The sequence below is a fragment of the Odocoileus virginianus genome, chromosome 22 (genome assembly GCF_023699985.2).
Source record: "Odocoileus virginianus isolate 20LAN1187 ecotype Illinois chromosome 22, Ovbor_1.2, whole genome shotgun sequence".
Taxonomy (NCBI): Eukaryota; Metazoa; Chordata; class Mammalia; order Artiodactyla; family Cervidae; genus Odocoileus; species Odocoileus virginianus.
The window spans coordinates 13246607-13263072 of NC_069695.1; the positions used below are offsets into that span (position 1 = coordinate 13246607).

Here is a 16466-nt window from a genome sequence, read left to right on the forward strand (position 1 = left end):
CATTTTCCCATCTTGTGACAGTAAAGATCCAATTGCAAGGTAGTATTGTAATTTAGAGACCCATTTTCAGGTCATATTTCTCCATCCCACCAACTTATATAAAGACCAGGCAGTGTTATGGCAGAGTTTAAGTTTTCCCCTCTTCAGCACATTTATTTTTTTTTTTTAACTTTCAGGTTTTTTTTTTTTTTTTTTTTTTGCCCTCATAGAAGAACTTTATTGGAAAGCAGGGAAAACTACCAAGATATGAATGAAGACAAAAATAAAAAAAGTTCAGACATAACGTGTATGACCTTGGTTTAAGTGGAAATGGAACCCTTTGGTGGTTTGTAGTTAGTGACCTATATTTTCACTTTGTGGCACTGCTGCTGCTACAGTTAAGTCGCTTCAGTCATCCAACTCTCTGCGACCCCATAGACGGCAGCCCACCAGGCTCCTCCGTCCCTGGGATTCTCCAGGCAAGAACACTGGAGTGGATTGCCATTTCCTTCTCCAACACATGCATGCATGCTAGGTCGCTTCAGTCATGTCTGACTCTGTGCGACCCTATGGACAGCAGCCCACCAGGCTCCTCTGTCCATAGGATTCTCTAGGCAAGAATATTGGAGTGGGTTGCCATTTCCTTCTCCATAACTTCCAGTTTTTTAAGGATACATTCCAGAGGTGTTTCTTCTGGCTTAGAAGAGGATTCTCCCATGCTGAGTCACCTGCAACTGAGAGCACTTCTGGAAATGACGTGCAGACACTTACTAGGACCTTTCTGTCGAAGGGGGATCAGAGTGTCCTCTGAATTTCCCTCTTACCCAGTGTGATTCTGGGCATCCTCTGCTCTCCCGCTGATTCCTGTCCAGATGCCTCTGGTTGATCCAGTCCCTTGTGCCAAGTGTCCTCAATAGGGAATGTTTGAACCAGCGCCAGAGTGTTGCCAGGGCTTTCCTTGAGGGAGATCTGTTGTCTATAAAGCTTATGTCCGATAACAATTTTCCCTATGTTGGGCTTGACATTGAGCATCTATAAAGCAAAGGACATGCACTGCTTAGAAGTGGCCAGCCCAATAGGTAATCTGTAACAAAGGATGAGGCTGCCAAGGCATGAATGAAGGGGGTCTTAGAGCTGCAAAACCGAACTCCTGGAGGAGCTGGAGTTGGATGCAATGGAAAATGCCTTGGGGGTCAGGACCTGAGGCCCTAGAGTTGGGAGTATTCCCATAGGGGATTTTTTTCCACTTAGAGTAAGGTGAGAGACTAGAGAGCAGAAAATCCTCAAACCCGCTCCCCTATCTGTTTGGTGACTGTGATAAAACTGGGGAGAGCCTAATGATTCTTTCTGACAAAGGCAACAGTTTGGACAACGTTTCCCATGTCATTTAACATACCAACACACTTAGTTTAGAATCTCTCTTTGGGATGCTCCAGTAGCACTTTGAAGGACCCCCTCAAAATAGCTGGAGATTAAAAGAACTTTAAGTAGAATTTGCTATTTGGGAAGTCTGTCAAAACTTTCAAAAAGCTTTAAAACAAACAGTCTGATAGACTCAAAGGCCCCTGTGGAACAATTATTCCTTGAGTTAGGTGAAAAAAAAAAAAAAAGATTTCAAAAACAATTACAGGACTTCCCTGGTCCAGGGGTTAAGAATCTGCCTGCCAGTGCAGGGGACATGGGTTTGATCCCTGGTTCAGGAAGATCCCACATGCCATGGAGCCCATGTGCCTGGAGCCCATGCTACACAAGAGAAGCCATCACAATAAGAAACTCGTGCACCGCAACAAAAAGTAGCTCCCACTCACTGAGACTAGAAAAAACCCATGCAGCAGTGAAGATTCAGCGCAGCCAAAAATAAATAAATAAAATTGAAAAAAAAAAAAAACTAACAGATCACTTAAAGGCACAGAAACTCACATAATCTGATATCAAAGGCAGCATTCCAGGAAAACTGTTCTCTTATGAAAGAGAAACCAAATCCAGTCTTGCATCAGCTTGCTCTTAACAAAATCCATTCACCTAATTAAATTTAATCCAAGCTTAGAAAATCCTGAACACATACAAAATTCTTTTCTCAGTGTTCCTCTTCTGCAGACCTTATGCAACTTTCTGTAGTCATACTTTGTCCCTTATTCTTCCCATTTAGAAATAACTGGCTTTAGGACGAAAATCACCATTTTTCCTTTAACAAAATACATTTCCATTCCTCATATCTTCTTTTCTGAAAACACATATCCTACTTTACTTAAGCAACCATGAACTGTCTTTACATTAGCATTCTATAGATTGGTAGAGAACATCTCAAAGTGGCACTAAAGAGCTTTAGTTTCTCTCTCAAAAGGAGACAAAAGTACGTAAATTTTAGACCTGTTTAGAAACGTGAGCTTCCCAATAGTTTATGTTTTTTGAAATGGCCTGGATACTCAATTAATTCTTATCATTTAACTTAATTTTAATTTACCAAGATTTGGAGAGACTGTTTCCAATGGACGTTTCTAAAACATAATTATTTCTGTAGAGTTTGCCAAAAATTTCTTATCCCGGTTATATTTACTTGAAAATTCAATCATATCATGTTATTTTTCCTGTTGACAAATTTCATAATAAAAACAAATGTACTTATTGACTTCCAGGAACCCTAGGGAAAATTAATGTATTATACTTAATTCTGATGATTCTAAAGACAGGTTTGTATTAATTAAATCCATAAGCTTAAGCTAGTTCCAAAAAAAAAAAAAAAGAGCTAGTTTCAAGATCAGATATTAATTAAATATTGAATATTTCCCAGATCACATGAATACAAGTTGTATTCTGGTGAGCCTCCTTTATATTTCCAAGAATGTATGTAAGAACACAATTTCCTTTAAGCCATTAAATACAGTTCATTTACAAGTTAATTTTTACCTAAAGACAGAACCAGAGAGTTCATAGTTTTCCCACTTGAATTTAAAATGGTCCCTTGGGACTTGCCTGGTGGTCCAGTGGCTAAGATTCCATGCAGGGGCTGCCTAGGTTCAATCCTTGGTCAGGGAACTAGATCCCACATGCTGTAACTAAGACCCGGTGCAGCTAAGCAAATAAATATTAAAAAATAAAATAAAATAAAATGGTCCCTTTCCCCCGCCTCAGTCTGGGGCACCTCAGAAGAGTCAGGTAATTTCTGAGAGCCCAGGCAGAATAGTTACACTGCAAAGCCGAGAACAGAGATGCAAGTCCCCAGTTGAGCTCAGGCAGAAAGAATAGTTACATTGCACGGACAGAGAAGAGAGAAATGCAAGCTCCTAAGAGCCCAGGTAGAACAGTTACATTGCAAAAGCAGAAGAGGGAAAAATACAAACTCCTTTCTTTTCTTTTTGTTCTTTAAAATCCCACAAAGTAACTCAAGGCTGGAGTCTCAGGCAATGAGGCCTGCAGTTGTATTTCAAAATTTAAATGCTTCACCATGCCCACAATTTTGGCAGAGACTTGCAGGGGCAGTTGGGCAGACAAAACTACATAAACAGACCAATGACAAAAACTTAACGATACAAGTTTTCAGGATAGAGGGGACGGGAGTGCAGATATAAGGATCAAGAGAGAGGAAAAGAAGGAGGGACAGAAAAGACTGAAAAAAGAAAAAGAGACAAAAAAGAGACAACAGCAAAATAAAGACGAGATAACTAGAAAGATAGGACTTACACAATATGAGATCTAAACTTCTATCACTGCTGTCAGGGAGAGTCTGCTGAACCATGGTCTGTGTAAGACACCCTTCTCCCACTTCTGCTCATCACCGATCAAGGTGAGCCACTGCCAGCCAGAGGGGGCAGGTCTCACAAGCTGAAAAGTGACGCTGTAGCTGCCCTAAGTCTACTCTCTCAAAAGGATGCAGCAGAGAGAGGAGAGGCAGAGAGAAGTAAAGAGGTTTCAGAAGAAGGAAAAGGACAAGTTGGAGGGGAAAGCATTGCCTGAATGAGGTTACTAAAGCCCCCAAGAGGCCAGGAAGACAGACTTCCCAACCTCAGTGACGCTGAAACAAGATGGTCAGGTGGCCACTTGTCACCCATGGGGAAGCTGCATCCAGTGGTCCAGGAGGTGCCAAGAACCTCTCCCTGGAAGGGGATAACTGTCCTACACTGGGAGCCCTGAAGCTGATAATGGCCAGTGTTCCTGGCCTTCCTCAATCAATAGAAATTGACTAGAGGTCAGACAAGAAATTCAGGCAAGGCTTTACTGGGGCCCTTGCTGCAGTAGGTGGGAAAGAGATAAAACAACAATTTCCCTTGCCCATTTGCTCCCCCAAAACTCTATTTTTTATGTCGCTTAAAAAGAATGTATCCTTAAAAAAAAAAAGTGCATCTTGTCATTCTTTTAAAACTGTCAACTCTGTCGGTGGAAAGAGAAAAAGTTTTAATCATACACACATTCTGTGTTGGTGTAAATGTCTCTTTGCCAACAGTTGTTGAAATATAAGAATAGAGAGGTTTTACTGGATCTTATCCAAAAATAGAATGAAATCTGGTTTTTACTCTGTCTCTGTTATCAATGTCACTTTCTAATTTACCCTAAATGGTATCAAAATGTTTGCCCCGTCTTCCTAACTTGATCTGTGAACAGGTTTCCTGCTTCCATTCCTGCAGCCACATTCAGCCACATAGACCAGGATAGGACTCTTGCCCCATTCTTTACTGCCCTGTGATTTTAGGAAAGGTATCGGACATGTTCAAGCCTCGTCTCCTCATCTGTAAAGTGGGAACAGTAATACCTTCAGAATGAAATGAGATCATGTGTGGGATAGATTGCCCTAGTCAAGTTTCCTTGATTAAGAAATTGTTAGTTTTGTTTGTTTCTAAGAGAATGAATAATTAACAAAACAAAGTAACCAACGCATATTAGTTTTAAAAATGAAGGCAGTGGATTTTTCTGGAAGAACAGTGGGGTAATTTATATCATTAAGCCAAAGAAACACTGAACAACAAGGTTCAGAAAGGGTGGATACCGGTGCAGCTTCAGGGACCTCGGCAGCTGTTCCTTTCGCTCAAAAATGTCCTGCCATTAACATGACTCATCTTTAAACTTTTTTAGCCTACACGTCACTCAGCACAGATTTTCAAGAAAAAGAAAGTGATCACTTCCCTCTGGCTAACAGATGGGTTTTTCTCAGTCTCCTCTCCTCCAGATCCAATCAGCTGTGGCTAGGGAGGAGGTTCCCATATCTCAAATAGGTTTGCAGGGCCTAGGAGGAAAGCAAGGTTCATATGTACCCCACAATGTATGTGGTTCCAGTGCTTGGAAATGCACATAATGAGTGCTTAATGAGTATGGGCAATTTTTATTGCTATTGAGAGTGTAGCCTGTCATTTTCAGACTCCATGCGTTTCATTATATCATTTTTAAACAGTGAAGTATTATTCTTCCTCTATTTGAATGAAAATGAATTCATTCATTTATTCTTTCCTCCAGAAAATATTTATTTCATGCTTCATATGCATCAAATGATGTTCTTGGCAATGGGGATGCAGTGAAGAACAAAGTCCCTGCCTTCAAGGAACTTATATTCTAGTGGGGGTGGGAACTCTGGGAAGAACTGTACCTGTAAACCATGAATTAATATAATGTGAGGTAGTGAGAAGTCCCACAGTTTGAGGGAATAAATAATGATAGTGGATAGTGGAGGAAGAAGAAGGGCTAAATGTGAGAGATAAATAGGGTCTGTGGGCTGTGGTAAGGAGTTTAATTTTCATTTCTAGAGTGCTGTAAACCTGCTAAAAGATTGTGAATAGGGAGGTGGTTAGATCAGAGTTATATTTATAAAAAGTCATCCTGGCTATTATACGAAGAATGATTGAAGTGGAACAAGATAAAAAGCAGGATTGAAAGACAGTAGGCAACTATGGTCATCCAGGGTGAAGTAGTTAAGAATGATCAGATTTAGGATATATTATGTGTTTTGTTTCATTATGAAATATCTCAAGCATGCAAGTATAGAGGATAACAGATTGATATACCTACTTTCTAATTCTATCATATCTTAACATTTTGCCATATTTGCTTCAGATCTTTTTTAAGAGAGAAAACTTTACAAATATAGTAAAACCCCCAAGACTAGCCTCCAGATCCTAGTCCCTTCTTCTCAGAGGTATTCACTTTCCTGGTTTTGATACTCATCATTCGCATGTAGTTTTTGAACTTCTAGCACGTATTTACATATCCATAAATATACAGCATTATTTTCCCCTTTTGCAGAACTTATATAAAAGGTATATAACTTTTTCAAGTTGATTTTTTCACTTAGCATTTTTTAGGGGGTTGTCCATATTCTTATATGCAGTTCTGGCTTATTCATTTCTTTCATACTCTAAACATAGCATTCTTTTTCAGGAAAACACTACAATACATATAGTCACCCTGTCCTTGACGGACAAGTTATTTTTAATTTTTTGCTGTTACAAACAGTGATAAATATTCTTGTACATATATCCTGGTGCACATGTGCATGTATAAAAGTTTCTCTAAGTTAGTGCTTCCTAACCTTTTTCAGGTCATGCACACAAAGATAATAATAATATTTCTGAGGCATGTTCATAAACTGGAGGGGATCTAGGAATGTCTACATGGAACTTGGTGAAAAAGCTCATTACTTTTTTCTTATTATAAGAAAAATGGAATATTAAAGTATTACGGAAAATGTAAATCTCAAATTTGTTTAAAACTTCCAAATAGAAAACTTCAAGAGTTTTAATGAAAAGCTTGAGTGAACTTCTGAGGTCAGATTTAATGTTTGAATTGTCTGTATTTCCTGGTCAAGACATTTTAATGACAGTATCTTCAAATTTTTGCAGACACAATTGATAAGATATTTTGTATTTTTCAATCATTCAAAAGTTGAAATTATATTTAAAAAATCCAGTAGCCAGTCTGTTTCTATCATTGACAAATTTAACTTTGAAATTTTTTATGATAAATAAAATAGGTTTTAGATTCCAGTAGTGTAGATAGAACACAATTCCCTCCTATATACTACAGTTTCCTTTATTATTAACATCTTTTAAAAATTTTAACGTTTATCTTATATTGGAGTATAGTTGATTTACAATGTTGTGTTAGTTTAGGTGTACAGCAAAGTGATTCAGCTATACACATGCAAATACCCATTCTTTTTCAGGTTCTTTGCCCATATAGCTTATTACAGAGTATTGAGTAGCATTTCCTATACTATACAGTGGTTAACATCTTGTATTAATATATGTCACAACTGGGCTTCCCAGGTGGTGCTAGTGGTAAAGAACCCACCTGATAACGCAGGAGGCTTAAGGGACAGGCTTTCAACCCCTGGATCGGGAATCTCTTGAAGGAGGGCATGGCAACCCACTCTAGTATTCTTGCCTAGAGAATCCCATGGACAGAAGAGCCTGCCGGGCTACAGTCCATAGGGTTGCAAATAATTGGACACGACTGAAACAACCTGGCACACACACATGCATGTCACAACTAATGAACAAATATTGAGTCATTACTACTAACTAAAGTTCACACTTTTTTCAGATTTCCTTAGTTCTTGTGCATTACCCTTTTTCTATACCAGGATCCAGCCAGAATACCATATTACAAGGGTCCCCAACACCTGGGACATGGACCAGATGGGCCCATGGCCTGTTAGAAACGAGGCTGCACAGCAGACGAATAGTGGGCAAAGCTCTTTCTTTTGCATTTACAGCCACTTCCCATTGCTCACATTACTGCCTGAGCTCTGCTTCATGTCAGATCATCATAAAAGTAATGCACTTAAATCATCCCCAAACTATCTCCCCCATCCTATTCATGGAAAAATTATTTTCCATGAAACCAGTCCCTGGTGCCAAAAGGGTTATGGACTGCTTCCACGTTATACTTAGTTGTTGTGTCTCCTCAGACTCTTCTTTGCTGTGACAGTTTCTCTCACTTCCTTATTTTCAATGACCTTGACACTTTTAAAGAATACTGGTCAGATGGTTTGTAGAATGCTCCTTCATTGAGATTTGCCTGATAACTTTTCCCACAATTAAACTGGGGTTGTGTGTGTGTGTGTGTGTTTTGTGTGTGGGGGGCTTCCCAGGTGGTGCTTGTGGTCAAGAACCCACTTGCCAATACGGGAGACCTAATAGATGTGGGTTCTATCCCTGGGTCGGGAAGATCCCCTGGAGGAGGGCATGGCAACCCACTCCAGTATTCTTGCCTGGAGAATCCCATGGACAGAGGAGCCTGTCGGGCTACAGTCCATAGGGTTGCAAAGAGTTGGACAGGACTGAAGTGACTTAGCACTCACACACGTGGGTGTTTTGAGAGGAAGATCACAGAGGTAAACTGCCATTCTCATCACATCCTATCAAGGGTACATACAGTCATTATGGCTTTTTAAAAAAAATTGTTTATTTGGCTGTGTCCGGCCTTAATTGGGGCACTCAGGATCTTCCTTGCATCATGTGGATCTTTTGCTGCAGCCCATGGACTCTCTAGTTAAGACCTGCAGGCTTGGTTGTTGTGGCACGTGGGCTCTCCAGTTGTGGTGCTCAAGCTCCAGAGTGCTGGGGCTTAGTTGCTCCATGACATGTGGACTCTTAGTTCCCCGAACAGGGATCAAACCTGAGTCCCCTGCATTGCAACGAGGATTCTTAACCCATTAAATCACCAGGGAAGTCTCCATCATGGCTTATTATATCTCATCAGAGCTTGAGAGATGATAAAACACTGTTTCAAGACAATCTCTGCCATAGGGAAGTTAAATGAAAGAGACTTGTAGCAGCTTCCAGTCCTTTAAAATTTTGTTGAAACTCAGAAACAAAAACCCCAAATAACCTGATTTAAAAATGAGTACAGGAATGACTGACTTCCCAGGTGACGCTAGTGGTAGAGAACATGCCTTCCAACGCAGGAGATGTAAGAGACTGGGTTTGATCCCTGGGTCGGGAAGATCCCCTGGAGGAGGGCATGGCAACCCATTCCAGTATTCTTGCCTGGAGCATCCCATGGACAGAGGAGCCTGGGGGGCTACAGTCCATAGGTCACAAAGAGTTGTACATGACTAAAGCGACTTGGCTTGCACGCACAAAGGACTGAATAGACATTTCTCCAAAGAAGTTATACTGAAGGCCAATAAGCGCATGAAAAGATGCTCAGTATCACTAACCATTAGAGAATTGCAATCAAAACAAGAAGGAGATATCATCTGACACCTATTATGATGGGTACTATTAAACACCAGAAATTAACAAGGGTGGATGCGGAGGTGGAGAAGTTGGAACCACTGCACACTGCTGGCAGGAATGTAAAATGGGCATAGCTGCTTTGGAAAATGTGACAGCTCCTCAAAAAATAAAAATAGAATTACCATATGAGCCAGTAATTTCATTTCTGGGTATATACCCCCAATATTGAAAGCACGATCTAGGAGAGACATTTGTTCACATTAGTCACAATAAAAGATGGAGGCAACCTACTATTGACTCAATGTCTGTGTCCCTCAAAAACCCATTTGTTGATGCTTTAATCCCCATTGTGATGCTATTTAGAGGTGGGGCCTCTGAGAAGTAATTAGGCTTGGTTGAAGTCATGAGGGTGGAAGCCCTAGGATTGGATTAATGCCCTTATAAGATCAAGAAACCAGAGATCTCTTTCCCCATCATGTATGGAAATAGTAAGAAAGTGGTCAAATGTAAACCAGGAAAGGGAGCCTTATCAGACACCAGATGCTAGCACCTTGATCTTATATGTCTCAGTCTCCAGAACTATGAGAAATAAATGTCAACTGTTTGAGCCACACAGTCTGTGGTATGTTGTTTCAGTAACCCAACCTGATCAAGACATAACCTAATTGTTCATGGAACAGATAAACAAAATATGGTGTATACATACAATGGAATATTATTCAGCCTTAAAAGAGAAGAAAATTTTGCCATATGCTACATTATGGATGAGCCAGTCACAAAAAGACAACATACCATGTAATTTCATTTATATAAGGTACGTAGAGTAAAATTATGGAGAAAGCAGAATGGCGGTTGTCAGGGGCTGGGGAGAAGAAGAGAATAGGGAGTTACTGTTTAATGAGCATGGGGCTTCAGTTTAGCAAGGTGAAAAGAGTTCAGGAGATGGTGATGGTTGTACAAAATGTGACTATACTTAATGGCACTGTATTGTACACTTGAAAGGGTTTAAGATGGTAAATTTTATGTTGTGTATATTTTATCACAATTTTTTAAATTGTTGAGGCTTGCCCTATCATGATCAACTTTGGTAAATGTTCCATATGTACTTAAAATAATGCATTTTCTGCAAGTCCTGTTCTGGGTCTTCTCACAGCCCTACCTCAGACAGACATGGTTGAGTCTGATCAGAACTGGGACCTCGGGACAAATCAGGGCACCCCACCCGGCAGGGAGCTATTGCAGTGTTTGGACAAGGATTTCTCCTGGTGACTTGATGAAAAAACAGTCACCTGTCTTTTATTAATCACGTGCAATTCTTCCGATAAAGCCGCACACAAGGCATGTGGCTTACTTGAAAGCGAGAAAGGCACATTCTTCTCTCAACCCTTCTTCTCTGAAAAGGGAAAGAAGGGTCTGAGTGTGTGTGCTTTAGTCTTGCCTGGAGAATCCCATGGACAAGAGGAGCCGGGGGTTGGGGCGGGGGCTACAGTCCATGGGGTCGCAGAGACTCAGACACGACTGAAGCGACTGAGCATGCATGCACATTATTTGTGGTCACTGAGTCAGATTTGCTAATCATGCAGTTCCAAAAATCTGTATCTTTAATGATTTTGTTTGCTTTTTGTATCAATTACTGAGATAGTATGGTAAAATGCTTGACTATACTTGTGGGTTTTTGTTTACTTCTCACTGTAGTTCTGAATGATACATTAAGGACATGTCATTTAAGTCATACACATTTACAATTGGTGTATTTTGCTGGTGAACTGAACTCATTAAGTCCCTAATATGGTATCTCCATCAGGTCTATAAATGTAGACCATTTATAGTTCTTCCTGGTCCAGAGGCAATTTACTAATCAGAGGTCATTTTTATCATAATCCTCTATTATGTTTCCAGGTGAAAAGAGCTAGAAAATTAACTGAAGGTCAAGTTTTCATGTGGAAAGGAAAAGGGTTTTATTAACCCTTTACCCACAGTGGTTTTTTTTTCACTCAGTGTGAAAATCTCCAATTTTATCTTGTCATATATTTCTTCCGCCTCATTTTGGTTTTTTGCTCTTTGAGGACTCCAATCAAACATTTGGTAGACTTTTTCAACATTATCTTCTCTGTCTCAAATTTATGTCTAACATTTTCTTACACATTTTCCATCTTTTTGTTTCCCTTACCTTCATTCTAGCATTCTAACATGTTCCAGTTATTCTCTTAAATTGTGTGTAATATACTATTAAACCTACCCATTGAGGTTTTTAACTTCTCAAGTCTAGAGTATCTATAATATTTTTCAAGGTTTGCTTGTTAATTTACTTACTTGTGTAAGCATGTTTTTATTGCAGTCTTTTTCTGATTTTTGATTACGTGTTGGTCATTTAACTTGGAAAATTGTCTGTAGGTTAATTTGAGGTTGGAGTGATATGATCTTTACCTGGAGAGAATTTTTGTTTCTGCCCAGTGTCTGTAGAGTACCATCCTGGACCTGTTTTTCAGTATTCAAGGAGTGAGATTTCCTGATTAGTATAAAAACTGAACGAAATTTGTGGACACGGTGACATTTCTGGTTTATCTCTACTCTGTGGGGTCTTGTATTAAATATCGGGGTTGTTTATTGGACTCTGCAGATGTTATATCTCAGTTTGTCATTGTTTAGTTGCTAAGTCCTATCTGACTCTAGTCCCACGGACTGCAGCCGCCAGGATCCTCTGTCCATGGGATTTCCCAGGCAAGAATACTGGAGTGGGAGTTGCCATTTCCGTCTCCGAGGGATCTTCCTGACACAGGGATTTAACCCACTATTCTTGTCTCCTGCATTGGCAGGTGGATTCACCACTGAGCCACCAGGGAAGTCCAAGTTTATAGATTTTACTTTTGATTGTCAAATTCCTCAGGATAAATGTTCAGTTTAAATGCCTGAAATATTGCCTTCTACGATTTTGACCATATAACTCTTTACTCTTGGAACTTGTTAATGATTTTCTAAATCCAGAATTTTGTTCTCAGTTGAGTTGTACCAAGTTACCAAGTCTCTAACATATATGCTAGGGTAAAACCATCCTTGCATTACTGGGGTAAAATCTACTTAGATAGGAGAATTAATTTTTGTCTGGTTTTGGCACTGAGGTTGTAACAGCATTTTAAAATAAATAAAGAAGTTTGCCTCATTTTAAAATTCTCTCTACACTATTAGAAATCAGATCATTGATTATTTCTGGTGGGAGGTTTGACTGAGAAGGAGCAGAAGGGAATTTTCTGGGGTGATGAAAGTGCTGTGTCTTGATAAACATTTTTCAAAACTAGATGAAGAGTTCACTTAAGATACGAGGGTTTACCTATGTTATTTATACCTTAATAAAAATTGTTCAAATATTAGTAATTGCTGAATCTAGTTGGAAAGTATAGATATTTATTGTTATGCTTTCAAATTTTGTGTTAAAAATGGGAATATAAAAGATAAATTCATTGTTCATTTTCTTTTGATACTATTCAGTAAAGGCTAAGGCAAAGTGCAAAAGATGTGAAGAAATCTGATTAAAATAGATGTGCGCTTGACAAAGCAACAAAGGTGTCTTGGAACTATCTAGGAGCCTTGAATACGGATACAGGGAAAAAGGAAGAAATCAGTGGAAACAAAAGGAGAGATACTGAGATCAAGAGACTGATGGGTCTACAGATAGGCAGGGAAAGGATTAAGAAGACAGGTGCTTGGAAAGTAAATTCAGTATCTCATGCATCATCCAACTAGAAAAGAGAATATTCTTTTCTAAAGTACTGGAATATATCATATAGATATTTAAGTGCTTAATTTTTTTTTTGGTGTAAGCTTATCAGCTGTTTAAATACAAAAACTATCACCTATCAAAGGTAAGTTTATAAAGTATACTAAAATTCCTGATCTCATTTAATTCTTCAACATCCTGAGATCTGGAATAGATTAGAAAAACTGAGTTGAGACTTTGCCATACATAAGACAGCTAATATGTGGAAAAACTACTTGTGAGACTTTTGAGTCTGTGTAGTATAAACTTGAAATGAAGTCGCTCAGTCATGTCTGACTCTTTGCGACCCCATGGACAGTAGCCTACCAGGCTCCGTGGTCCATGGGATTTTCCAGGCAAGAATACTGGAGGGGGCTGTATCCCCTTCTCCAGGGGATCTTCCCAACCCAGGGATCAAACCCGGGTCTCCTGCATTGCAGACAGACGCTTTACCATATGAACCACAGGAAACTTTAATTACAATACTTATGTTTTTAATTGGAGCTAGATAAAGGGGGTGGTTCAGCCAGGTAACTGCCTAGAACCTCAATCCATAAAGTGTTATCATATTTAATCACTTAAAAATGTAATGAGGAGAAAATTGTTAAATGGAATTCCTCTAGGGGAACAGTTCTATACATGGCAGGCGTGGTAGTTAGGTATGTGGTCTACAGTAACAGTGAGACTTTGGTACTTACCTCCTTCCTCAAATCTCATCCAAAGATGTATTATACACTATAAAGAAGTTATATCCAACTAAGTGCAGAGATTTCTTTTTGATGAGTATGATTTACAAATTTGGATCAGAGCTAAATTGTTTATGACAGTAAAAAGAGACTTGCTTTTTACCCATTACCATTCAGCCTTTCCTTTAAACAAATATTGAATTAATACTAGGGAGTATAGTTTAGGAAAGATGCCCAATTGGTAATCTGGCCTGCTGAGACCAAGGAGTGGTTTAGGCCAGTCTAAGACAGCATCTAGACTCTTTGCAGGCAAAGCTACCCAACCCTACAATGAACACTTCAGTAATTGTAGCATGGCTTTTCTTGGTTTTGCATGTCAGTGCCTCTCGTGGGTGGTAAGTGCCTTGGAGGAAGGGCTGTATTATATTCTACTCATATATTCCCCTAAAGCTCCTAGCCCACATAGCCCTTCACTTAAATGTCTGTTGAACAATGTTAAACTCTGAGGTGGAAGTCAAGGCCTAAGACTAATAAGCCAGTATCAAAACTAAGTCAAACTGAGACCACGAAATCAATGGTGGAAAGCCAGAATAAGAAGGTACTCTAGCCTGATACTGTTCATTCTTTTACTCACTAAACAAATAGGAGGTCAACAATTTTTCAGGCATCTGTCAGTCATTACAGTCTAGTGGGTTTAAAAACATTTTTAAGGAAAAAAGGTAACATGAATTATTTATATAATAATTACACAAAGACCTACATAATTACCCTGTAAAAACACCAGGAAGGAAAGGTTCCGGTTCTGTGAGCCGTCAGAGACGGATCTGAAAGAAAATGGCGCCGGTGGCTCAGATGATAAAGAACCCGCCTGCGATGCGCGAGACCAGGGTTCAATCCCTGGGTTGGGAAGATCTCTTGGAGGAGCCCATGGCAAACCACTCTAGTATTTTGGCCTGGAGAATCCGTATGGATAGAGGAGCCTGGCGGGCTACCGTCCACAGGGGTCACAGAGTCGGACACGATGGAACGACTAAGCACAGCACAGGCGCCACGTGGGTTTAAGAAGTCTTTCTGAAAGAGTGATACTTAAACTGAGATCTGAAGGATGAACAGGAATTAGGTGAAAAGTCAGGCTGGAAAACTATTTTTGGTCCAGGGGTCAACATTAGGTGTCTGAAATGGGCTCCATCCACCTCTTCAAGGAAACCTGAATCCCAGACTTGGTCCAGCTAATTTCTGACCAGCTTGACTCAGCACCTTGTCTCTTATCCTTGGTCAGCACTTCAGGGGTGAGGTGAAACTTCCATCGTCTCTGCCTCTGGCATTTCATCTTTCCCACCTATCTGATTTCCCTGACCCCTCTATCAGGGCCCTTCTGGGCGCGCTCCTATTTCACTTCTCCAACGTCCCTCCCCCAACCTGCTCAACTCTGCAATCCTTGACATTCAGTCGCCCTTCAAAGTCAGAAAGAACTAGGCAGGTTAGCACTTTGAGGCTATTGGCAACCCAAAGAGGTCTTACCAACCCTGCACCACGAGATGGGAACAATAGCTTATCCAACATCCACGTTTAGGCTGCTCCGCCGCAACTAACCCAGGGGATGCCTTTATTTTGGGTGGACCCCTCTGTCCACAGCCACGGTGGGGAAGGGCCCCGTAAGAATTTTCCCTAAATGTTCCAGTCACGAGTCCCAGGCCACCTCTTCTCCGTCACTCCATCCGCCCAGGCCCTCCGGTAACGCTGCAGTCGCCCCGGAGCTTCAGGAACTGAGGCCTGGCATCCAACCGGTGACCGGAGGCAGAGGGCTGCACGGCTACCGACCCGGGTTGGCCGGAAGGCGTGCGGGCAGGCGGGCAGGCCGCGGGAAAGGGCGGGGACCCGCGGGCGAGGACCCGCGGGCGAGGAGAGCGCCGCGCGGGGAGGGCCGGCTCGCGGGCGGAAGACGCGGGCGGAAGGCTGTGGGCGGGGTGGGCGGGGCCGCGCTCGCCGGGGGCGGGGCTCCAGCGCCTATCACGTGACAGGCCCGGCGGCGGCGGCAGCGGCGGCGGTGGCCGCGGCGTCTTTAGCGGCCCCCAGTGCAGGATGGTGCTGGAGGCGGCGGCGGCGGCCGTGGTGGCGGCGGCGTTGTTGGCGGCAGCGGGCGGGGGTGCTGTGGCGGCAGCGGCGGCGGCGGCGCCCGCGGGTGGTATAAAATGGCGGATTTCGAGGAGTTGAGGGTAAGCGGGGGCGCGGGAGTGGAGAGCGGAGGCCGCGGGGGAGGGGAGGGGAGAGGAGGGGAGGGGAGGCGGGGAAACCGCAACGTCGCCGGCCGCCACCTTCTTGTTTCGCGGGGAGCGGTTGGCGGAGCCCCGAGCTCCGAGCCTGGCCGGCGTCCGAGCAGGCGCCCGCGCGGCCGCGGGGGGAGCGCTCGGCGGAGGAGGACGCCCGGGCCACGCAGGGGTGGCGGGCCCTGGGGCCCAGGGTGAGCCGACCCGTGGGGTCCGTCGGGGGTACGCACACCTGGCGCGAGGGGCCGCGGCCGCTCTCGCCAAGGGCTCCTGGGGACCCAACTTCCCCCATTTATTTTAAGGGATGAAGTCGGGAGTAGGGTTTGCTTTTCCACCTTCGCGAGGGGTGTACGTATCTGGCGATTCTTCAGTCTCCGGGCCACTGACTTGAGTGGGAGGCTGTTTTCGGAAACGTGAAGTTGCTTTTAGAATTCTTTCTCTTTGGGGTGATGCTACTGCTGTTCCGGACGATCTGTCACGAGGAAGGCCCCTTCCTCCCACCAGTGCTCCTTGCACGTCTTGGAGAGGAGCGTAAGTCTTTTGGGAATTCTGCCTTTCATCATCGGCCTTAAACCTTGGGTGTTTTTCTTAGTACTATGGGTAAGAACTCCGC

General features: G+C 42.2%; 2 protein-coding genes across 11 annotated transcripts in view; one reads left to right on the forward strand and one right to left on the reverse strand.

Annotated features, from left to right (window-relative positions):
- Positions 1-14429, reverse strand: part of KATNAL2 (katanin catalytic subunit A1 like 2) — a 135552-nt gene extending 121123 nt beyond the window's left edge. The window contains exon 1 of one of the 2 annotated variants that reach the window (XM_070452611.1): positions 14355-14429. The gene's annotated coding sequence lies outside the window, so the exon portion shown is untranslated. The remainder of the gene's footprint in view (positions 1-14354) is intronic. The other variant, XM_070452613.1, reaches the window with a different exon arrangement.
- Positions 14430-15611: 1182 nt separating this feature from the next.
- The window catches only part of PIAS2 (protein inhibitor of activated STAT 2), a 109370-nt gene continuing 108515 nt past the window's right edge, over positions 15612-16466 (forward strand). For 3 of the 9 annotated variants that reach the window (XM_070452609.1, XM_070452610.1, XM_070452608.1), the window contains exon 1: positions 15614-15802. In XM_070452609.1, coding sequence (XP_070308710.1) covers positions 15779-15802 — 24 coding nt within the window. In that variant the 5' untranslated portion in view covers positions 15614-15778. Of the gene's footprint in view, positions 15803-16022; positions 16048-16160; positions 16385-16466 lie in introns of those variants that run through there. The other 6 variants (XM_070452605.1, XM_070452603.1, XM_070452604.1 and 3 more) reach the window with 4 other exon arrangements.